The sequence below is a fragment of the Scyliorhinus canicula genome, chromosome 17 (assembly GCF_902713615.1).
Source record: "Scyliorhinus canicula chromosome 17, sScyCan1.1, whole genome shotgun sequence".
Taxonomy (NCBI): Eukaryota; Metazoa; Chordata; class Chondrichthyes; order Carcharhiniformes; family Scyliorhinidae; genus Scyliorhinus; species Scyliorhinus canicula.
Genome location: NC_052162.1, coordinates 106,662,917 through 106,688,044, shown reverse-complemented (window position 1 = coordinate 106,688,044; position 25,128 = coordinate 106,662,917). Strand labels below are relative to the sequence as shown.

General features: G+C 47.3%; 1 protein-coding gene across 8 annotated transcripts in view; it reads right to left on the bottom strand.

The window, feature by feature from the left end:
• Positions 1–471: 471 nt before the first annotated feature.
• LOC119951689 (gastrula zinc finger protein XlCGF57.1-like) overlaps positions 472–25,128 on the bottom strand; it is a 35,016-nt gene continuing 10,359 nt past the window's right edge. For 2 of the 8 annotated variants that reach the window (XM_038774919.1, XM_038774921.1), the window contains exons 3-5: positions 9,854–10,008; positions 3,426–3,521; positions 472–2,098 (exon numbers count right to left, since the gene is read on the bottom strand). In XM_038774919.1, the coding sequence (XP_038630847.1) occupies positions 618–1,991 (1,374 nt within the window). In that variant the 5' untranslated portion in view covers positions 1,992–2,098; positions 3,426–3,521; positions 9,854–10,008 and the 3' untranslated portion in view covers positions 472–617. Of the gene's footprint in view, positions 2,099–3,425; positions 3,522–3,886; positions 4,220–9,853; positions 10,009–25,128 lie in introns of those variants that run through there. The other 6 variants (XM_038774920.1, XM_038774916.1, XM_038774923.1 and 3 more) reach the window with 6 other exon arrangements.

Genomic DNA, 25,128 nt, shown 5'->3' with positions numbered 1-25,128 from the left:
CTCCACATCACAGCATGAGCAATGACATTGATAAATGTCAGTTGTTTCGTATTACGACAGCCTGGACATTATCTATGGATCTGGATAAGTGTCCTTAGAAGGAGGAATGGTCAGCTCAATATTAATAATTAATTTAGCTGAACTTTGGAACTTTCAGAAAGAGTTTCATGAGCACAGTAGAAATTTGTGTGGAAACGTAATGACTGAAATGACTTAGAATCATAGAATCTCTACGATTTAGAAAGGGGCCATTCTGTCCATCGAGCTGCACCAACCCTCTGAAAGAGAATCCTACCTAGGCCCACTCTGACTCCTGAAAACCAGGGATTGCAGAGGCAGCTGATCGATCAATTTTAGTGACTAAGATGCTCCGTGAGTTCCTCAGACTTGTTGTTCGAGGTGAGGATGGAGAAGACTGGGCATAGGAAAAGGAAATAACTTTAAAATAGTGAAAAGATTCGATACACTGTGTTTTGACAGAAAGCTGATTTATTTGACTCTATGAGGAACATGAACATCTATAACTGGGCTGATGTTTATTAGCATCAGCAGAAACAGACCGCAATGAACATCGTTGAGTGCTGGATGTGATTGACATGAAAATCCCATCACTTTAATTACTTGTGAACTCGCTGGTGCGTCAGTAGGTTAGATGATTGAGTGAATCCCTTCCCACACTTGAGGCAGGAGAATGGTCTCTCCCCTGTGTGAACTCGCTGGTGCGTCTGCAGGCCACTTGATTGAGTGAATCCCTTCCCACATTTGGGGCAGGTAAATGGTTTCTCCCCAGTGTGAACTCGCTGGTGCGTCAGGAGGTGGGTTGACTGAGTAAATCCCTTCCCACAATTGGAGCAGGTGAATGGCCTCTCCCCCGTGTGAACTCGCTGGTGTTTCTGCAGGCCACTTGATTGAGTGAATCCCTTCCCACACATGGAGCAGGTGAACGGCCTCTCTCCAGTGTGAAATCGCTGATGTATCAGCAGACTGGATGAATCAGTGAATCGTTTCCCACACTCGGAACAGGAGATTGGCTTCTCTCCAGTGTGTACTCGCTGGTGCCTCAGCAGGTCAGTTGATTGAGTGAATCCCTTGCCGCACTCTGAGCAGGAGAATGGTCTCTCCCCAGTGTGAAATTGCTGGTGTCTCAGCAGGTCAGTTGATTGAATGAATCCCTTCCCACACTCTGAGCAGGAGAATGGTCTCTCTCCAGTGTGAAATCGCTGGTGTCTCAGCAGTGTAGATGATCTAGGAAATCCCTTCCCACACATGGAGCAGGTGAACGGCCTCTCCCCTGTGTGAAATCGCTGATGTATCAGCAGGCTGGATGAATTTGTGAATCCCTTCCCACATTCAGAGCAAATGAATGGTCTCTCTCCAGTGTGAATTCTCTTGTGAGTGAGCAGATGGGATAACTGAGTGAATCCTTTCCCACACTGGGGGCAGGTGAACGGTCTCTCTCCAGTGTGAACTGTCTGGTGTTTCTGCAGGTCAGATAACTGAGTGAATCCTTTCCCACAATCAGAGCAGGAGAATGGTCTCTCCCCCGTGTGAAATCGCTGGTGTATCAGTAGAAGGGATGACCGACTAAATCCCTTACCACATTCGGGGCAGGTGAATGGCCTTTCCCCAGTGTGAATTCTCTGGTGCGTCAGCAGGACATTTGACTGAGTGAATCCCTTCCCACACACAGAGCAGGAGAATGGTCTCTCCCCAGTGTGAACTCGATGGTGCCTGAGCAGGTCAGGTGATCTAGTGAATCCCTTCCCACAAATGGAACAGGTGAACGGCCTCTCCCCTGTGTGAAGTCGCTGGTGTGTCTGCAGGTGGGAGAACTGAGTGAATCCCTTCTCACAATCAGAGCAGGAGAATGGTTTTGACCCAGTGTGACTGTGCTTTTGTTTTGACAGGCCAGATGTTTGACGGGTGCCTCGTCCACCCACATAACAAGTGTACAGTTTTTCACCAGTATGAACAGCGCTTTTTCCTTCCATGTTCAAAATCCGATGATGGTCAGGTTCTGAGGAATTAAATGCCTCCCTGCAATCTTGACCTGATGTTTAGTTTGAGCTTGTCAACTGGATCCTGCTCCTCTAATACCCTGTGAAATTGATTTATAAACAGAAAAAAAGAGAGTGAGAGACAACCCCCAAAAACACAAATGCAGGTTGTGAAATTGAACTGAATTAATCTGGTCGTTTGTGGACAGGCACTAAACAAAGTGACCACAAAAGCTGCTGGATTGTTGTAAAAACCCAACTAGTTCACTAATGTCCTTCAGGGAAAAGAACTTGTGACCCGGTCAGGACCTACACAAGGTTGGGCTTCAATGTTAGTGGTAGGGCAGGGTTGGGTGTGAGTAAGTTAAGAGGTGAGAGGAAAAGGACAACAGGACAGAATTTACCAAATCCTTAACCTCTAACAACTAGAAGGACCAAGTTTGCATGTGTATGTAAACAACATCACCTCCAAGTCACACACCGACGTTCAGTGCTCAATATTAGCAGAAATTGCATCCATTTAATTATTGGGGAGACTGAAGTCATTGTCTTCAGTCCTCACAACAAGCTCCAGTCCATAGACACTGACACCATCACTCTACCTGGCAGCTATCTGATTCTGAACCAGACTGTTCACAATTTCTAATTCATCTTGAGAAGGTGGTGGTGAGATGCCTTCCTGTACTTTTGCAGTCCTTGCAGTGCAGGTAGGTGTACACTGCTGTTAGGGAGGCAGTTTCTGAAATGTGACTCAGCCAATGAAAGAATGGTGATATATTTTAATTTAAGTCAGGATATTTCTGAAACTCTCATCAATTCCTTTATTTCCTGTTGGTTTGACTAGTCGGCCTCCCATATTCAGCCCATGATAAACTTGCATATATCTAAATTCCTGTCTCATTCACTCGCCCATCACCCTGTCCTCACTGACCTACACAGGCTCCTGGTTAAGCTACACAGGCTCCTGGTTAAGCAGCAATTTAATTTAAAATGATTATCCTTCTTTTCATATAGAACAGTACAGCACAGAACAGGCCCTTCGGCCCTCGATGTTGTGCCGAGCAATGATCACCCTACTCAAACCCACGTATCCACCCTATACCCGTAACCCAACAACACCCCCCCCAACCTTACTTTTTAGGACACTACGGGCAATTTAGCATGGCCAATCCACCTAACCCGCACATCTTTGGACTGTGGGAGGAAACCGGAGCACCCGGAGGAAACCCACGCACACACGGGGAGGACGTGCAGACTCCGCACAGACAGTGACCCAGCCGGGAACTGAACCTGGGACCCTGGAGCTGTGAAGCATTTATGCTAACCACTATGCTACCGTGCTGCCCCAATGACTCAATATCCCTCCATGACATTACTCTTCTCTATTTCCAGTCACACAGATGTTTGAATCTTTATCCAAAGACATACTTGCACTCAGGTTCTTACGAATCGAGTAAATCTGGCAGGGTTTGGTCTGATGTTTGATTTCAGTTTTCGGCCTTCAAATCCTTCCCTTCAAATATCCTGTAAGTAAAAATCATCACTATCAATACAGAATTCAAATTGAGAACAAAGATTTCTCTTGCTTTCAGTTTTGTTGTGTAAATTCTCCTCTTTTAAATCTTTGCAAAAGGAGTTTCCAGGGTGGCACGGTGGCGCCGTAGATAGCACTGCTGCCTCACACTGCTGAGAACTCTGGTTCAAATCCAGGTTACTGTCCATGTGGAGTTTGCATATTCTCCCCGTGTCTGCATAGATCTCACACTCAGAACCCAAAGATGGGCAGGATAGGTGGATTCATCATGTTAAATTTCCCCTCAATTGGAAAACAAATGAATTGGGTACTTTATATTTTTAGAAAAAATAAAATAAAAGTTTCCAAAATCCACCAATCAGTCCAGGACAGAAATTCACAAGATTGTCTCCTCCTGCTCACTGGGGCAGGATGGCCGCGCATGCGTCCTATTGCACATTACCCCCTAAAGACAGCGGCCGTCAAGCGGGGCCTCCAACTCAGGCAGCTGCTGCCGCAACCCCGTTTGGTGCGAGCGCAGCACCGATCTGTTCTTATTCGGGTTTTGTAGTGTTCACTAGGTGTTTATGAAGCCTCCCCACTCGTTCCGCCACCTCTAATACCCTCCAGATGTAGCCGTTTCTCCCAATCTCCGGAACTGATATCACCTCCATCCTGTTGCTGCCCGACCCCACTACTTATCGCAAACTACGTTGCACATGCGCTATTGAAAAACTGACCGACGCATGCGCAGTGGGCACTTGATGTGAGGCACTGAGTGCAGCGTAAGATGTTCATTGAATTATGATATTAATGATTTTTTAAAAAAGTGATTAAATTACGATTGGAGCCACAGGACCAAGATATGAAAATGTTAAAATAACTAATGCAGAAATTAAAGTTCACAGGAACCTTGGTTCTGTCCTGGGTGTAATTAACAGCTAAACGAACGCATACAATTAAAGGTGAACTGACTGGAGTCTCAGCGGTTGTAATAAACAAGTGTTTTTCCTCCCACGCACAGTTAAAATGTGCCTTGGCAATAAGAATGCACTGATTGTGGATCAAATCCTTTGAACTTTTAAAGCTGGAATTTAAATGAGGCCGGGGGACTGGATCTCTTTGCACAGGTGAAGTATCTGAATGAAAATGAAAATTGCTTATTGTCACAAGTAGCCTTCAAATGAAGCTACGGAGCCTGTTCGGGGAGGCTGGTACAGGAATTGAACCCATGCTGCTGGCCAAGCCAGCTATTTAGCCCACTGTGCTGAACCAGCCTATGGTCTTTCGCTGGTGAGACTGTGCTGCTGTGTCAGTAAAGGTGTTTACTGGGTGAATCCCTTTTCACTTTCAGCGGTTGCTTATTCATGTCACAATGGAATTTTACTCCTGGGTTCCCAGTTCAGATGTGAATTTCAAGTCCTTTCGTGATGGGTTCCATAGTCACAGCACTCTCCATGTAAATAAAAGAAAATTACTGCAGATCTTGATCTTGTGAAATCACAATAGTAAATATTGCAAACTTCTGTGACCTTTTATCAGAACTGCACTGCATCAGAGTGCATACCCGAAGCGTTAACTCGGTTCCACATTCTACAGCCATTGCCAGATCTGCTGAGTATTTAAGGAATTTTCTGTCTATCTTTGGTTGGTACTGAATTGTGCATTAAGGTGACTGGTGGCTAACTTACATTTGTTCTCCTCCATCCACAAGTGGAAATATCTTCTGCTTGCCTATCCTGACAAATCCTTTCATTATCTGCAAGGCCGTAGTTACTTAAGCCCTCACTCTCCTGAGAAAGCATATTCAGTCGGTTTTGAGAGGTATGATCAGTCATATGTTAGTGATGACAATGCTGCTGCAGTGTTTCAAAGTGGAGATATGTCATGTGTGAGGTGAGCATGCAAGCCAGGAAAGTGTTTCTGCAGGGCAGTGGATATCAAGACCTCTTCACACGCAAAAATACACCTTTTAAACCCTGGCAAAATCAGTGTTGAATTATTTTAATTTCAGAGTGAGGAAAAGTTAAATAATTTGTGCCTTTGTAGATAAACATAAACAGCACCGCTGGGTATGTCCAGTATTTTCTGATTGGACAGTCAGGAGTTACTCAGTAAAAAAAAACAAAAGGGTAGCTCTGTGATAGAAAGCAAGGCAGAATTGATTTACTGGCACACTGAATGATGGACAAAGCAACATTGAGCCGGTGATGGTGGCACTCTGGTGGGCTAATGGATTAGCATCAATGCTTTCACCGCCAGGGCCCGGGCTCGATGGCCGGTGACAAATGCCTAATTAAGCAGAGCATACTGTAGTAGAATCTTTTCTGCAGTGCAATTGAGCTGAAGCGGAAAAATGGGTAAACTGTTGAAGGTCAGCGACTTAGGAGAGTGTTTGTCAGATTCCCTGGTGATCTAGTGGATGGCGCAGTAGCATAGTGGTTAGCACTGTTAGCACTGTTGCTTCACAGCGCCAGAGTCCCAGGTTCGATTCCAGGCTTGGGTCACTGTCTGTACGGAGTCTGCACGTTCTCCCCGTGACTGCGTGGGTTTCCTCCGGGTGCTCCGGTTTCCTCCCGTAAGACATGCTGTTTGGTGAATTGGACATTCTGAATTGTCCCTCAGTGTACCCAAACAGGCGGCGGAATGTGGCAATTAAGGGCTTTTCACAGTAGCTTAATTGCAGTGTTAATGTAAGCCCACTTGTGACACTAAAGATTATAATAACAAGTAAAGATTTGATGCTTTTCTCTTCTGCGGTCTGGGTTCAATTTGTAGGCGGGTGTAATTCTTTCTTAACGCTGGGTTCACTGCCACAGTGAAAAAGAATTCCCCATTTAATGAAACTGGGTACTGCACCGTCTGTAGATTGAGGAACAGATGATCTTTCATCAGAGCTAGAAAGTTCAAGGATGTAACAGGTGGAAAAAAAAATCCTTGCCTATGGTTCTGTGGAGCTCAAGGGCAAAATGTTCTATTCCTGTTCCCATTTTGTGGAGATGCCGGCGTTGGACTGGGGTGAGCACAGTAAGAAGTCTTACAACACCAGGTTAAAGTCCAACAGGTTTGTTTCAAACACGAGCTTTCGGAGCACGGCTCCTTCTTCAGGTGAATGGAAAGGCTTGTTCCAGAAATGTTTATATAGACACAGTCAGAGATGCCCCGGAATGCGAGCACCTGCAGGCAATCAAATCATCAAAGATGCAGAGAGAGAGGTAACTCCAGGTTAAAGAGGTGTGAATTGTCCCAAGCCAGTTCAGTCGGTAGGCCTCTGCAAGTCCAGGCTTGTTGGTGGGGGCCGAATGTAATGCGACATGAATCCCAGATCCCGGTTGAGTCCGCATTCATGCGTGCGGAACTTAGCTATAAGTTTTTGCTCAGCAATTTTGCGTTGTCGCAAGCATTCTACAAGGAGGCCTTCAGGAGACGCGACAACGCAAAATTGCTGAGCAAAAACTTATAGCTAAGTTCCGCACGCATGAATGCGGACTCAACCGGGATCTGGGATTCATGTCGCATTACATTCGGCCCCCACCAACAAGCCTGGACTTGCAGAGGCCTACCGACTGAACTGGCTTGGGACAATTCACACCTCTTTAACCTGGAGTTACCTCTCTCTCTGCATCTTTGATGATTTGATTGCCTGCAGGTGCTCGCATTCCGGGGCATCTCTGACTGTGTCTATATAAACATTTCTGGAACAAGCCTTTCCATTCACCTGAAGAAGGAGCCGTGCTCCGAAAGCTCGTGTTTGAAACAAACCTGTTGGACTTTAACCTGGTGTTGTAAGACTTCTTACTGTTCCCATTTTGTAATGTTCTAACTCAGTGTTGATGTCACTCAGGCAATAGTTAACTTGTGATTTTAAATGGTAGCGTGATCGAGTGATTTAGGCTCCATCTCTATAGATTGAGTGTTTCAATCCCACTCCTGCTGAAGATCCGGCTGCCTGTCATTCGGTCTGTTCATAAAACCCTTCTTGATGCATTGAAGGCAGTTGATATTTGCTGTGCTGTGTCTCGGTAGGAAGAACAGGGACAAGCAGGAGTATTTTACCCCGCATTCTCCAATCACCTGCTGCTAGCAGAAAGTGGTGACTGCGGTTTCAATTAGCGGGTTACTGCCCATCCCTGGGACAAAAGATACACCATCCCTGGCCAAACCACCCACTACACCGAACATAGGTGAAGGAAAACACAAGTAGATTATATCCCGCTCACTAAACCTGCGAGCATATTTACAATATTTACAATACTCGAGTGAGTGAAACTCTCTGAGCGTCTTCCCTTGTCTTCAGTTCCTTTGATTCATGGGACTCAGTAAATTCAGTTCGATTCCTTGTCATTTAGCCCGAGAGTTGTAGCCATATCCGGGAGATATTTGTGTCAGTATGACCGGTAAAGTCTGACAAGTTACCACCCAGATTTGACCATGTATCAACATCGCTATCGTTCAACACCACTGTCCTTATCTTTGTACCTCGTATTTTTCTCAACATGTGATATTGCAATCTCTGACACAAATTCTGACAGAGCTTTTTCCTGTTTTCAATCAGGAAGTAATTCAGGTTCGTAATAAAGTCGTCAATCCCTAACCAGGATTCGAACCGGTCATAGTGGTGAAAGCACCTAACCTTAACCACCAGGGAAGCGACTGATTTTAACTTTTCAAACTGACTTATCCTGATACCCTTGCCTGTTATTATTATTTCAGATCTTGTTCACCAGAGACAGGTTTCTCCTACAAAATGTCAAGTTTAGATGGAATACGAACTTGTTCCAAACTGGTACTCAACAGGACAGCCATTCACCAAATGCGCACCCAGATCTGAACCAGGAATTTCTATGATCTGGAGTTGAATGCTCCAGCACTGAGCTGTGCAATATCAGCTATCACATTAACCAGTTTTGCCTTCCACCATCATCCACTTTGTTATTTAAGCACTCCAGCCTTCCATCCTATCACGAGACAGTTTGTTATTTCCTCTTCTCCCCCTCTCTATTGAATGAATGAAAAATGAAAATGAAAGAAAATCGCTTATTGTCACAAGTAGGCTTCAAATGAAGTTACTGTGAAAAGATCCTAGTCGCCACATTCCGGCGCCTGTTCGGGGACACTGTTACGGGAATCGAACCATGCTGCTGGCCTGCCTTGGTCTGCTTTCAAAACCAGCGATTTAGCCCTGTTCTAAGCAGCCCCAATTCCCTTACTCTGTATTTGTTTACAAACTATTAACTCTCAAAATTCTTCCAGTTTGGATCAAAGGTCAGTGGGAGGTGGCAACATAGTGGTATTGTCACTGGACTAGTAATCTAAAGACAGGGAAATGTATTGGGGTCCTGGGTTCGAATCCTACCACGGCAGATGGTGGGATTTTCAATAGAAATCTGGAATTAAAGGTGAAATAATGACCATGAAACCATTGCTAATTGTCGTAACAACCCATCTGATTCACGAATAAGGAAAGGAAAGGGAATCTGCCATCCTTACCCGGTCTGGCATCGATGACTCCAGACCCACACCACGATGCGGTTGACTCTTAACTGCACCCCTCTGAAATCGCCGAGCAAGCCATTTAGAATTCAAGGGCAATTCAGGATGGGCAACAAACACCCACATCCCAGGAACAAAAAAAAGATTCACTCTCTGCAGAAGCTTTTTCATAGAATTTACAGTGCAGGAGGAGGCCATTTGGCCCATCGAGTCTGCACCGGCTCCTGGAAAGAGCACCCTATCCCCATAGCCCAGTAACCCCACCCAGCACTAAGCGCAATTTTGGACACTAAGGGCAATTTATCATGGCCAATCCACCTAACCTGCACATCTTTGGACTGTGGGAGGAAACCGGAGCACCCGGAGGAAACCCACACACACACGGGGAGGATGTGCAGACTCCGCACAGACAGTGACCCAAGCCGGAATCGAACCTGGGGCCCTGAAGCTGTGAAGCAATTGTGCTATCCACAATGCTACCGTGCTGCCCATTTTTGACGTGCTGACTGTTTCTGACATGTTGTCCAGTTACATTTGCAGCATCTTGTTTCTGCTTTCCTGCTCACTGTGTATCTCTCCTGACGTCCACCCTGTCAGAGCCCTTTTCTGTTCTTATGTTTCCTCCCTCCTGGATTTCACTTGTTTAAAACTTGCGACATTTCGAACCTTTCCCAGCTTCAATGAAAGGTCATCGAGGTGAAATATGAACATTCTACTTGTCATCCTGATTTTTTCCAAAATTTTAGGCTTTGACAGCAGATATCTGATCGGCTATGAATGGCAATAAAAGTATCTTTAGTTGAACAGCTTCTTGAGTGGAGGCTCGTTGCTCTAGGGATGCGATTCTCACCTTGGGTGTTGCAATTAGAGAGATTGCAAGAGGTCCCGTTTCAAATGCCGGTCGAATCCTTTTCTATTATTTCCTATTGGACAAGTCACAGGTTTTGTTAATTCCTTTGCCGTGCATACATGTGTATAAAAACAATTTACTGCGGACAATGGAATCTGAAACAGAAACAGAAATTACTGGACAATCTCAAAGGTCTGACAGCACCTGTGGAAAGAGAAAGGAGCTGGTGTTTCGAGTCTGGATGACTCTTTGTCAAAGCATGGGGTTTTGTTTGAGAAGCTGAGCACACACTGCAGGGAATCTATCAACACAACACACTTGCAAGAAAATCAGCACATTTCCAAAAGGGGACTATGCTGCCTGACGTTCACCTTAACCTTATTCACCAATTCACATGACCCCGTTCTTGCGGGTTCAGGCAGTTGGCTGTTTGTGCATTTTTATTCATTCATGGGTTGTGGGTGTCTATCTCACTCTCTATCTCGCTTTGTCTCTGCATTTCTGTCTCAGTCCTTTCCGCTATCTCAGTCTCTCTGCCTGTGTCTCTATCTCTTTTCCCTCTTTTGCTCCCTCCATTCTCTCAGTCTGTGGGTAACCAAAATTCACTGGATTGACTCCTGAGATGAGGCAATTGTCTTGAGAGGAGAGATTCAGTGGGATAAGCTTTTTCTCTCTGGCGTTTCGAATAATGAGAGGTGATCAGATTGAAAAGTCTGAAACTCGGAGACAGTTTGCCAGTGTACAGGCTGAGAGGCTGTTTCCCTCCTGGCTGGGGAGTCTACTACTGTAGTGAGATCATATTCTCTGGATAATGTCTTAGCGATTTAGAACTGAGGAGAGGAGACATTTATTCACTCAAAGGCTTGCGAATCTTTGGAATTCTGTATCCCAGAGGTCTGTGGATCCTCAGTCGATGAGAATATTGAAGGCTGAGATGGTGAGAATCTTACGCCTCTGGGGACATGAAGAGTGATTGATCATGGGTAGGAAATTGGAGTTGAACCCGAGGAATCCGCTATGATCGCATGAAGTGGCGGTGGAGGTTAGAGGTGGTTTATGGTCAATTCCTGCTCTTATGTTTATTTCAGTGACAATAGCAGTCAAGGCAATAGCTAACCATAGGCTTAGTGGGGGCAAGTGGTCCTAAGGCACTGGATTTAGATTTGAGTCTCTGAGCAATTGTGTGTTCCACCCCACCGCTGCCAAAGTTTCACCCCATTTAACTTGGGGATTCTATAAAGCATTTTGTTGCACTTTAACAGGTTAGATCATAGCTTCCCTGTAGTATAGAAGTAGGCTGTTCGCCCATTAATCTGCAGCAACCCTCTGAAAAATCACTCGTCCGAGGCCCCATTCCAGTAAACATGCACTCATTGACCAAGGTCAACCCACCTACCTGCACATCTTTCGACTGTGCGAGGAAACCAGAGCACCCAGAGGCAACTCACGCAGACACGTGGAGAACGTGCAAATTCCGCACAGAAAGTGACCCAAGGCTGGAATCAAACCTGGGTCCCTGGTCATGTGAGACAGCAGTGCTAACCGCTGTGGCACAGGAAAAGAGGGAGAGGAAGAAAGAGAAATGAACGTTTCGGTCGGGAAATGGCAGAACAGTGGCATTAATTGAGCTGATCTCCAGAGTGACGCCACAGACACGATGGGCTGAGTGTCCTCCTTTTCTGCTGCACTCTCCACTGGTTGTAGTCATACCTGGCACAAAGGAAGATGATTGTGGTGGTTGGAGATCATTCATCTCAGCTCCAGAACATCACTGCAGGAATTCCTCAGGGTAGTGTCCTAGGCTCATCCATCTTCAGCTGCTTCATGAATGACTTGCCTTCCACCATAAGGTCAAAAGTGGGGATGTTTGCGGATGACTGCACAATGTTCAGCACCATTCGCGACTCTTCAGATAATGAAGCAGTCCATATCCAAATGCAGCAAGACCAGAACAATATCCAGGCTTCATCTGAGAAGTGGAAAGGTAAATTCATGCCACACAAGTGTCAGACAACGACCACCTCCCACACGGGAGGATCTAACCATCGTCCCTTGACCTTCAATGGCATTACCATCACTGAATCCCCCACAGTCAACATCCTGGGGATTACAATTGTTCAGAAACTGAACTGGACTAGCCACATTAATACTGTGGCTAACAGAGAAGGTCAAAATCTCAGAATCCTATGGCAAGTAACTCATCCCATGACCCCCATATCCTGTCCAACATCTACAAGGCACAAGTCGGAGTGGCTTGGAACACTCTCCACTTGCCTGGATGAGTGCAACTCCAACATTCATGAAGCCTGACACCATCCAGGACAAATCAGTCCGCTTGATTGCTACCCCTTCCAGAAATATTAAATCTCTCCACCACCGATGAACCGTGGCATCTACAAGATGCCTTTCAGGAACTCGCTAAGATTCGCGAGGCAGCACCTTCCATAATCAGGACCACTACCAGCTAGAAGGACAAGAGCAACAGATAACTGTGAACCCCATCAACTGGATGTTCCCTCAAAGTCACTCAGCACCCCGGCTTGGAAATATTCCGCTGTTCCTGCACTGTGGATGGGTCAAATCCTGAAACTCCCCTCGCTAAAAGCACTATGGGTCTACCTACACCTCAGAGACTGCAGCACTTCCAAATTACCTCTCAGCACGTCTTTCGGGACTTGTGGGAGAAAACCGCAGCACTCGGAGGAAACCCACGCAGACACAGGGAGAACGTGCAGACTCCGCACAGACAGTGACCAAAGCCAGGAATCGAACCTGGGACCCTGGAGCTGTGAAGCAACAATGCTACCCACTGTGGTCCCATGCTGCCCTGTAACCCGACAAAGAAGTACTCAATGAAAGGCAGGACACCACAGAGCTCAGAGGAACAAATGGATCTTGGAATTCATGTCCACAGAGTACAGAAAGCAGCAAGGGAGGTGAAAAGGGTAGGTAAAAAGGCATACAGGACACTTGCCTTTATCAGTCTTGGCATAGACTATAAGAGCAGGGACTTTATCTTGGAGTTGTTTGAAACTTTGATTAGGCCACAGCTGGAGTACTCTGTGCAGTTCTCGTCACCTCACTATAGGACGGATGTGATTGCACTGGAGAGGATGCAATGAAGGTTACTTTTCTGGGATGCCTCTCCATCCGCCGACTGAATTTGAGCAAACTAATTTTCACTCAGAGGGTGGTGGGAATCTGGAGTGCACTGCCTGGCAGGATAGTAGAGGCTGGAAGCCACACAACCCTTAAATTTTGGTGCGGGTTCCGGTGGCGGCTATGAGGGAGTAGGTCACACATTTGGTGGCTCCCTTTTCGGTCGGACTTTAGGACCTTTTCCCCCGACTTTTTTGTCTTTTGAGCGCGGAACTGGAAAGCAATAGTACTCAGGCACAGGACCCATACAGAATTGTATGGACCTAAGAAGCCAGAGGGACCGTAAACAGCTGAAGAAGTGGTCGAGTAAGGGCACACTGGAGGCTGTGAGAGAAACCAGCATGGCTGGTGTTCAGAGCAAGGCGCCGACAGCCCAGCCCACAATGGAGCAGCTGCAGACTATGCAGGAGGGCTTTTTGGCTCTGAAGCGTGACAACTTGGAGCCGCTACAGAAGTCGATTGACCGGATGGGAAAAAGGCTGGATGATCAGACTGGGAAGCTCCAGCAGTTGGAGAAGTCAGTGAAGGAACAGGCTGACTTTCAAACGGTGGCAGATGTGGAGATTCGGAGGCTGAGGGACAGACAAAAAGTGCTTCTGGAAAGGCTGGAGGACCTGAACAACAGATCCCGCTGGCAGAACGTGAGAATTGTGGGCCTCCCGGAGGGGGCAGAGGGGCAAGACGCTGTCGCATATGTGGAGGGTATGTTTCAGAAGTTGCTGGGGAACAAGGTGTTCCCGCGCCCGCCGGTGGTGGACAGGGCACACAGATGGCAGGTGAGGCAGCCATGACGAGGGGGTCCCCCACGAGCGACGATGGTACGCTTTCACAGATACCTGGACACGGAATGGGTGCTGCAATGGGCAAAGAGCACACAAAGCTGTACTTGGGACAATACCACCCTGCGTGTTTACCAAGATTTGAACGCTGAGGTGACCAGGAGGAGGGGAGGCTACAGGCAGGTGAAGGAGATACTGTATAAAAACAAGGTGAAATTTGGGCTGCTTTTTCCGGCGCGACTGTGGGTTACATATGAGGTTCAGCACCACTATTTTGAGGAACCCGAGCAGGCGATGGACTTCGTTAAGAAGCAAGGGCTGGCCCTGAGCTGAGGATGTTTGAACACATGTTAGAGCTTTAAATATATGTGGTGTCTCTCCCGTTTTGAAAATGCCTGCATGTTTGGGTCCGTTTTTGTTGTTTCTTTGTTCGACCTTTTTGGGGGGTTGGAGGGTGGTAGGGATGTGTTTTTTTTTTTGCATGGTTTACCTGAATATTTCCTGTTTGGGCTCTTTGGTTAGTTGGAGTTTGGCTGGGGGGAAAATAATAAAGAAAACAGTTAAAAGGGTTCGGTTAAAATGGATGCTTCATGGGGAACTTTGTGCAATCTTTTTCTGAGTCTGTATGGGAAGGGCTGAGAATGTCTGTTATTTTTTATCTCTTTTTTTCTTCTTTAACTTGAATTATGCTATTGTGGGGGGTGTTTATGACTTGTATAGAGTGTTTGCTCAAGTAGGGCTGATCTGGGGAAGTGGTGTGGATGGTTCGGGGGAGGGATGACTGGGGACAATGGGTGGGAGACGTGCGGGCGCCGAGGCTGGGAGCCCCAGGCTAGCTGAGTGCAGCTAGTTAACGGTAGCCGAGGTGGGGAGTGTGCATATAGTTAGATTAGAACAGGGCTTAGGTGATAGGATGGTGTTGCTGGGGGGGGAGTCGTTCTGCTGACGGGCATGGTAACAGTGAGGAGGTCGTGGGTGGAGCCGGTCAGGAGGCGGGACAGATGAAGCGCAACACATGGCTGGGGGGCTGGCCAATGAAAGGCGATGGCTGATCGGCAAAGGGGCGGGGGGAGGGGCGAAGTGTCCCCCAACCAGGCTGATCACCTGGAGCGTTAAACGGGCCACTGAAGAGAGCACGTGAGTTTGCGCATCTGCTGGTTCTGAAGGCGGACATAGTCTTGTTGCAGGAGATGCACCTGAAAGTGGCAGACCAAGTTAGGTTAAGGAAGGGCGGATCAGTCAGGTCTTTCATTCGGGGCTTGATTCTAAGACAAGAGGGTTGCGATCCTGATAAATAAAGGGTACAATTTGAGGCGGACGGCATAATCGTGGATGGGGGTGACTGGTTTGTTATGGTGAGGGGTAAGCTCGAAGGGGTGAGAGTAGTCCTTGTCAGTGTGTATGCCCCTAATTGGGACAATGTGGATTTTATTAGGAGGATGCGAGGGAAGATCCCCGACTTGGACTCGCATAAGCTGATCATGGGCGGGGACTTTAATACAGTCCTGGACCCGAGCCTGGATCGGTCATGTTCAAAAACGGGCAGGTTGCCAGCGATGGCAAAGGAACTGAGAGGGTTCATGGAGCAAACGGGGAGAGTAGATCCATGGAGCTTTAGACGGCCGATGGCGAGGGAGTTCTCGTACTACTCACATCCACAAGGTGTATTCCCGAATTGACTACTTTGTTGTGAGTAGGGACCTGCTGGCCGGATTTGGTGAGGACAGAATATTCAGCAATTGCCATATCGGAACATGGTCCGCACTGGGTCGACCTGCAGTTTTGTAAGGACAGCTTTCAGCGCCCACCATGGAGGCTGGAAGTTGGACTACTCGCAGACGAGGCGGTGTGTGAGGGGCTGAGGAAATGCATGCAGAATTACCTGCAGGTGAACGATACTGGAGAAGTCTCAGCAGCGGTGCTCTGGGAGGCACTGAAGGCAGTGGTGTGAGGGGAGCTGATTTCAATCCCGGCGTACAGGGACAGGAAAGATAGGGCAGAGACGGACTGACTGATTAAGGAAATTCTACAGACGGACAGGAGTTACGCGGATCCCCGAGGCCAGAGTTACTCAGGAAACGACAGAGGCTGCAGGCCGAATTTGGGTTGCTGACTGCAGCAAGGCTGTAGTGCAGCTTAGAAAGGTAAAAGGCGCGATATATGAGCATGGGGAGAAGGCCAGTAGAATGCTTGCGCAGCAAATAATGAAGAGGGAAGCGGCAAGGGAAATAGGGAGGGTAATGGTTGGGGAAGGTAATCTAGTGGGTGACCCGGCAGGGCTGAACAAGTTCTTTAGGGACTTTTATAAGAAGCTGTACACTTCGAAACCACCCGGGGGACCGGGGGGGAGGGGGGGGGGGGGGGGGGGGTGAGGCGATTCCTGGACGGACTGACCTTCCCATGAGTGGGGAGGTGGTTGGTGGATGGATCGGGGGCCCTGGTCAGGATCGAAGAGATATTGGGGGGCCTGAAGATCATGCAGTCAGGTAAAGCCCCGGGGCCGGATGGGTATCCGGTGGAGTTTTACAAAAAATTTGCCGGGATAGTGGGGTCGGTGCTGGTCAGGGTCTTTAACAAGGCAAGAGACAGAGGGAGTTTACCCCCAACGATGTCGCAGGCCACCATCTCGCTCATTCTGAAACACGATAAGGACCCGGAGGCCTGTGGGTCATACAGGCCAATCTCCTTGATCAACGTAGATGCCAAGTTACTGGCCAGGATTTTGGCAACCAGAATTCAGGACTGTGTACCGGATGTAATTGTGGAGGACCAAACCGGATTTATAAAGGGAAGGCAGCTAGTGGCCAACCTAAGAAGGCTGCTCAACTCTCCCGGAGAGTAGGGAGGTAGAGATAGTGGTAGCCATGGATGCTGAAAAGGCTTTGAACGGATCGAGTGGGAGTATCTGTGGGAGGTACTAGGAAGGTTCGGGTTCGGGGCGGGGTTCATCGACTGGGTTAGGCTATTATACCAGGCCCCGGAGGCGAGTGTAAGGACGAACAAGACGACATTGGACTACTTTAGACTGCACCGTGGGACAAGACAGGGCTGCCTCTCTCCCCACTGCGGTTTACGCTGGCCATAGAGCCGCTGACAATTGCACTGAGAGCTTCTAGGGGCTGGAAAGGGCTGGTCCGGGGGGGAGTGGAACATAGAGTCTCGTTTATACGCAGATGATCTGCTGTTATATGTATCGGACATAATGGTGGGGAAGGACGGTATTATAGCAACCCTGAGGGAATTTGGCCGGTTCTCCAGATACAAACTGAACATGGCTAAGAGCGAGTTGTTTGTAATTCAGGCGAGGGGGCAGGAGAGTAGGCTGAAGGGGTTGCCGTTCAGGCTAGTGGGGGAGGGTTTCCAATATTTGGGGATACAGGTGGCATGGGACTGGGGCAAGTTGCATAAGCTCAACCTGTCCCGACTGGTGGAACGAGTGAGGGAGGAGGTCCGGAGGTGGGATGGGCTCCCGCTGTCATTGGGGGGGGAGGGTGCAGACTGTTAAGATGATGATTCTCCCACGGTTCTTGTTTGTTTTTCAGTGTCACCCCATCTTTATCCCGCGCTCCTTCTTTAAGAGGCTGAATAAAATTATTCTGGGATTTGTATGGGCAGGGAAGTCCCCGCGGGTGAAGAGGATGATGCTTGAAAGGAACAGAGAAGGAGGGCTGGCATGGCCGAACTTCAACAACTATTACCGGGCGGCCAACATATCGATGTTAAAAAAATGGATGGTGGGTGCGGGGTCGGTTTAGGAGCGGATGGAGGCTGCTTCGTGCAGGGGCACTAGATTAGCAGCCCTGGACACGGCACCTCTGCCGCTTCCGCTGGCACGGTACTCCACCAGCCAGATAGTGGTGGCGGCTCTTTGAATCTGGGGCCAGTGGAGGAGGCATGTAGGGGAGGTAAGAGCATCGATGTGGACCCCAATCTGCGGCACCACCGATTTGCCCCAGGGAACATGGACAGGGGGTATCGACTGTGGAGGAGGGTGGGGATTGTGAGGATGGGAGTTCTGTTCCTGGAAGGGAGCTTTCCGAGCATGAGGGCACTGGAGAAGTTTGGGCTGGCGAGAGGGAACGACTTTAGATACTTACAGGTGCGGGATTTTGTACGCAGACTGGTGCCGTCCTTCCCACGTCTCCCGCCGAAGGGGAGGCAGGACTGGGTAGTTTCTATGGGAGAGGTGGGAGAGGGTCGAGTCTCAGACATCTACAAGGAAATAATGGGAGCTGAGGATACGCAGGCCGAGGACCTGAAGCTAAGTGGGAGGAGGAACTTGGAGGGGGGGGGGGGGGGGGGGGGGGGGAGATGGAGGACGGTATTTGGGCAGAAGCCCTCAGCAGAGTAAACACGACCGCAACATGCGCCAGGCTCAGCCTGATCCAGTTTAAGTCGTGCACCGGGCCCACATGATGGTGGCCCGGATGAGCAGATTCTTCGGGCTGGAGGACAAGTGTGCTAGATGCGCCGGAGGGCCGGCTAACCATGTACACATGTTCTGGTCCTGCCCTAAACTCAGGGGGTATTGGCAGGGATTCGCAGATGTCATGTCCCAGGTTTTGAAAACTGGGGTGGTAATGAGCCCTGAGGTGGCAATCTTTGGGGTTTCGGAGGACCCGGGAGTCCAGGAAGAGAGAGAGGCTGACGTTCTGGCCTTTGCTTCCCAGGTAGCCCGGCACGAATACTGTTAGCATGGAGGGACTCAAAGCCCCCAAGGACTGATGTTAGATGTAATCGATGCTGTGGTATGAAGAGACAAAAGTCCAGCTCCTTTTCACAAACACCTTTATTTCACTTTAACAGACTCTGCACTAAACTCAATCATCACATCACCAGATCCAGAGTCCACCTGAAGCCTCTTTACATATCAGTGTCAATCATTGAACACTTAACATAAATGAGACAACTAATTGCAATGTCTCTTAACCCATTACTTAACAGCTGAGGTATGGCTTTCGGACATGGCGAGCTTTCTTGGCCTAGAGAAAGTCAAGTTCACCTTGAGAGGTTCACTATTAGGGTTCGCCAGAAGGTGGCAGCCATTTATTGACTTCTTCGCAGAGGAGTAAACGTCAGCCGGGGAGGGGCTCAGGGAGAGTAGAGTAGGGGGATATTGAGGCTGGCCCATGCGTGAACAGAGCCGTGATTTGCACTATGTTTAATTTGTGTCTCTTTTTTTTGTTCTGTTCAATGTCACTTTTTCTATATGCCTAAAGTACCTCAATAAAATTGTTTTTTAAAAAATAAAAATTTTTGTGCAGGAGCACATAAAATGTCATAACATTCAAGGCTATGGGACAAGTGCGGGAAAGTGGGATTGGTGTAGATTTATTGTAGTTTTCTCAATGTAGACTGAATGGGTCTATGACTCTTAGAGCAAATACAGAGACAGAGAGAGAGAGCAAGAGAGAGAACTAGCAGTGGCGGGGGGGGGGGGGGCGGGGGGGCGGGGGGGCGGGGGGGGGGTGGGGACAGATTTCACATATCCACAACGTAACAAGAACTTTGGCAGAATCTCCAAAACTCTCAGCCTCCACCAGCTTGAAGGACCTGGTAGCAGGTGTCTCCTCCAAATTCCCTTCCAAGTCACACACCAACCTGACTTGTCTGATATCCATTACTGGATAAGTTGAAATTACTCCTATTTAAATATTAAGAACACTGAAGCTGTCTTCAGACCCTGCTACAAATGACACTTTCCATCTCTCTCCCTGGTAACTCTGAGATTGACCGAAACTGCACAAAACGTAGGGATCATATTCGACCAAGGGATGAGCTTCCAACCACATACCCATATCATCACCATCAATAGCATGGTCAGACTCTACCCTACTCGCAGCTCATCTGCTGCTGAAACACTCATCCGTTCCTTTGTTTATTTCAGACTTAACTGCCCTAAAACACTCCCGGCCATCCTCACATTCAACCTCTATGTACTTTTGAAGTCATCCAAAACTCTGCTGCCTGTGTGCTTACTCGCAACAAGTCTTCTTCACCCCTATGCTCCCTGACCTACAAAGGCTTAAGGTTGAAAAGCAACAAAATCATACAATTCTCATTCTTGTTTTTCTCCATGGTCATGACCAGCCCTAGCTTTCCAGCCATACACCCACCGAGGTATTGACATTTATGTAATTCCGGACCCTTGAACATTTCTGATTTTAATTCCTCCACCATTGATGATCATCATTTCATTCGCCTGAGCCACAATCTCTGGAATATCCTCGTTAAACCTCTCCACCTCACTTTCCTCCATTAATATTCCCTTAAAATCACTTTTCTCTGGTTTGCCCCAGACTTATGGAGTACTGAACAGCCTTCTTTGAGGCAATGTCCAAAGTGGTGGGGAGGAGGGCGGACGCCCTTGCCTTTGGCTCCCTGATTGCCCGCCGTAGAATCCTGTTTGGCTGGAGGTCAGCAGCACCACCCAGAGCTGCAGACTGGCTGTCCGACCTCTCGGAATCTCTCCAAATGGAGAAAATCAAATTCGCCATCCGAGGGTCAGACGGCGGCTTCCACAGAATGTGGGAGCCATTCACGCGACTGTTCCGGGACCTGTTTGTGGCCAACGAACAAGAGGAAGAATAGCCAGGTAGCCAAGAATCAGGGGAAAGTAGTCAAGAATCAGGAGAAAGTAGCCAAGGTATGAAAGGGAGAGATAGACGGGGGGGAACAGCTAAACCTGAGGAAAGAAAGGTGAACCACGGGGGGTGGGGGGAGACAGCTAAACCTGAGGAAAGAAAGACGAACCGTAGAGGGGGGGGGAACAAGAGAGGAGAACCAGCGAGGTGGGGGGGCCAGGAAATGGGAGCCGGAAGGAAGGCACAGGATACCAAAATGTGCATGGCATCTCCAGGAGCGGGGAACGAGGAAAATAAAGACGGAGGACGGGGGAGCAGCAGAAGCAGAGGCGAGCGTGAGACGGCAGCGAGATCCGTCCGGGAGAAGCAGGCGACAACAACACGAAACACAGCCAAGTATCGCATACTGTAATAATCTCCCCGGCACTCAAATATATATTTGCCTCCCCAATCCCCCCCCCCCCCCCCCCCCCCCCCCACCCCCACCCCCGCAAACAGTCACCTGCTGATGTGTTGTAAATAATTTTGCCAGGTGTACAGAGCTGCCGCTGTCGAGCTGGTGCACAATACCCGACCAGTTATTCTATTTCACTTTTTATTGTATTTTGTTTTTACTATGTACTATTTTCTTCTCTTTGGTATGTTTGGGTGTGCCCTTCTCTTCTGTATATGTATATATATATATTTATATATGTTTCTTATCCTGTGTACATAACGGTAATTATACCTTGTTCAAAACCCCAATAAAAAAACATTTATAAAAAAAAAAAAATCACTTTTCTACCAGGCCTTTGGCCATCTGTCTAATATCCCCTAATGCTCAGTGTCAAATGTTACTTTGTAACTTTTCTGTGAAATGACTTGGAAAGTATTATTATTTTAAAGGTACGATATAAATACAAATTATTGTCGCTGACCTGAACATATATCATTGTCCTGCCTCATCAGTAAGACATTGTAACTCGAAGTGTGAAGCCGCTTGATGGACAAGTTGTTCTTTTCTTGTCATTGAAAAGATTGAAGAACACTGCCCCCAATAAGCATGTGTGCTGTGAATGCGCTGTCCTGCGCATTGCCTCGCACAAGTATGACGAACGTGTGGACGCCCCACGACACATTGTCCGCTAGAAACATGGCGACCGTTAACTCGGGTCTTTTTTTGAAATTCGTTTATGGGATGTGGGCGCCGCTGGTTCGGCCAGCAGCATTTCTTGCCCATCCCTAGTTGCCCTTCAGAAGGTGGTGATGAGTTGCCTTGTTGAACCGCAGTAGTCCTTGAGGTGTAGGTACACCCACTATGCTGTTTGGGGGGGGGCGTCCCAGGATTTTGACTCAACAACAGCAAAGAAATGGCGATATGTTTCCAAGTTAGAGTGGTGAGTGACTTGGAGGAGAACCTCCAAGTGGTGGGGCTGCCAGATAGCTGCTGCTCTTGTCCTTCTAGATGGTAGAGGTCCTGGGTCTGGAAGGTGCTGTCTGAGGAACATTGGTGAGTCACTGCAGTCCATCTGGAACTGGGAAAACCTGCAGCCACACTCATTGAAAAATGTGGACTGGAAAGTTATTTTTCAGGGTTTGAGGTTAACACAACATGTTTACAAAGCCTCTCCGCTCACTGACTGAATTCATCATTGCTTTGCCCACCTCCTCCCCCCCCCCCCCCCCCCCACCTCCAATTTTTCTATTTACTGATTCTGGATCCAACTAAATGAAGCGTCTCCCGATATTTCCATTACTTACACTGCGCATGCACCACTCCCAGTTCGTCCCTCATTCACCTGGATTGGTTGGAGGACCAGCCACTCCCGCTCAGTGAAGCGAGGAGGCAGTTGCGGGGGGTTTGGTCTGCCAAATTTATTTTATTATTACACAAAGAGGATTGAGAGGAGATTTGGGAAAATATTGTCAGGTGCAAAATTGGAGAAGAAACCAAACTAGAAAACCCAGTCTCCAGCTTGGTCATTTTTAGAAATTTGTTGGGAATCGGAATCAGAGGAGAAGGAATGGTCAATTGTCAGACTGAGCAGAGACAGTCAAGGCAACTTTCCCTTCTTCAGGATGCTGGAACATTGATTCTGAAGTTATCAGTGAAATTAACTGATCTGAGAATTTGAAAACATTCTTGTTGCAACACATCAGGAATTTAAACCTAATATCAGCTTCGGGACAATCAGACATGACACTGAAAGGCTGAAAGGGAGATGGCACCAGTTGCAGAACATATGTTCTCGGTGACATGGATGTGTCATACTAGGTGGGATCAGGCTGTGCCCATGTATCCACAATGAATATATGAGCCTTTACTTTGGAAGAGTACAACTGATCGAGAACAAATGTCATTCTGGAAGCTTTAACGCATTCACGCCCTGGTACAGGATGCCTTGTGAACTCTTTGAGTTTCAGTCTCAGCAGCACAATTGGTCAGTGTGCTTGGCTATTAACTAAATGTGTTCATAGTTCAATACCATCCGGGGCAGATCCTTCATCATCTTCGGCCCATCAGCACTAATTTTTCAGACATGCTGGATGTGAAAGTTTCCTTGGACAATAAAGACTATTTCTCAAATGTTAATTAGTTAATTAGTATAAATTTAATATGTATAATCATATATATTTATTACAATTATGCTGTTAGATTTAATGTGAAAAGGATGCAGAGATGCTTCAGAGTGATTTGGACAGGCTGAGTGAGTGTTCATATGCATGGCAGATACAGTCTATTGTGGATAAATGTGAGGTTATTCACTTTGGTAGCAAAAAAAGGCAGATTATTTGAATGGCTGTAAATTGAGAGCGTTGGGTATTCAGTAAGACCTTGGTGTCCTCGTGAATCAGTCGCTGAAAGTAAGCGCACAGGTACTGCAGGCAGTAAAGAAGACAAATTGTATGTTGGCCTTCAGAGTGACAGGATTCGAGTATATTTTATTGCAATTATTTAGGGCGTCGGTGAGGTCACACCTGGAGTATTGTGTGCAGTTTTGGTGTGCTTATCTGAGGAAGGATGTTCTTGCTATGGAGGGAGTGCTGCAAAGGTTTACCAGGCTGACTCCTGAGATGGCAGGACTGTCAGGAGAGACAAAGTCAGTTAAGATTATATTGACTGGAATATAGAAGAATGAGAGGGGTTCTCATAAAACCTATAAAATTCTAACAGGATGAGACAGAGTAGATTCACAAAGAATGTTCCTGATTGGGCGGGGGCAGAGATCCGAGTCCAGAACTAGGGGTCATAGTTTGAGGAAAAGGGGCAAACCTTTCAGGACTGAGATGAGGAGACATTTCTGCCCCCAGGGAATGGTGAATCAGTGGAATTCACTACCATAGAAGTAGTGAGGACAAATGTTGTGTGATTTCAAGAACAAATTAGATATAGCTCTTGAGGATAAAGGGATCAAGACATATGGGGGGAAGGCGAGATCAGGGTATTGAATTTGATGACCAGTGATGACCATAATGAATTGTACAGCAGGCTCGAAGGACCTGTTTTTATTTTCTATGGATGTTTGTATGAATGAATGTATGAATGAATGTACCTAACACATTAGACATCGATGAAATTATTACTTTCAAACAAAACAGCCATTATTCTCTGTTCTCCAGCTCCATAGTGAGTGAGACAGGGAAAAGCAACGATATTCCAGTCCCACACGATCCAAACACCCATTGCCAGCAGAATGCACTTGGGATTTTGCTGATTATATTTTTAAAGAAATGGTAAAATGAAAACATTCAATATTTCGATTGTTATCACATTCAACAATAAGAGTGAGTTGGAGGAATATTAGAACAGTGATTTTTGATAATATTTCTACCTCCTTTTGAACCATAATACCATAAGACATAGGGAGGAGAAATAAGCTATTCAGCCCATAGAGTCTGCTCTGCCATTCAATCTGGCTGATATGTTTCTCATCTGCATTCTCCGGCCTTTTCCCCATAACCCCTGATTAACCAAGAACCTACCTATCTCTGTCTTAGAGACACTCAGTGATTTGTCCTCCACAGCCCTCTGCAGCAAAGAGTTCCACAGGTTCACTATGCTCTCGCTGAAGAAATTCTTCTTCATCACAGTTTTAAAGGACCATCTCTTCGGTCCATGTTCGCTCTATCCAGGCCTCACAGTATCCTGTAAATTTCAATAAGACCCTCCCTCATCCATCTAAACTCTGAATACCGACCAGAGTCCTCACCTGCTCCTCATATGACAAGCTCTTAATCCCAGGGATCATTCTTGTGAACATCCTCTGGATCCTTTCCAAGGGCAACACATCCTTCCTAGATACGGGAAACAAAACTGCTTCCAATACTCCAAATGGGATCTGACCAGAGCCTTATATAGCCTCAGAAGTACATTCCTGCTCTTGTATTCTAGCCCTCTCGACATGAATGCTAACATTGCATTTGCCTTCCTAACTGCCGAGTGAGACTTTCACATATAAAATGAACCTGAAAGCCAGGAAACGTGGCTCATAAGCAAAGCAGCCAACCCAGAATATCAAACCATCCAGTCTCATTGCACTTCACAGCCTTGTTTTGTGGAAGGACAATTTGGCTCACGTCCTCAGCCATGCAGCAGAGAAATTGATAGAACATTAGATTCATAAAATGACATTTGTTCCAATCTTTGTCACTTTCTCCATAATCTGCATTTTGCAGAATAGCTTCAAAACTTGGGGGGGGGGGGGGGGGGGAGTATAAATGTCACATGGCTGTGAGATAATGTATTCCCTTAATATTTAACAACAAACAGGAA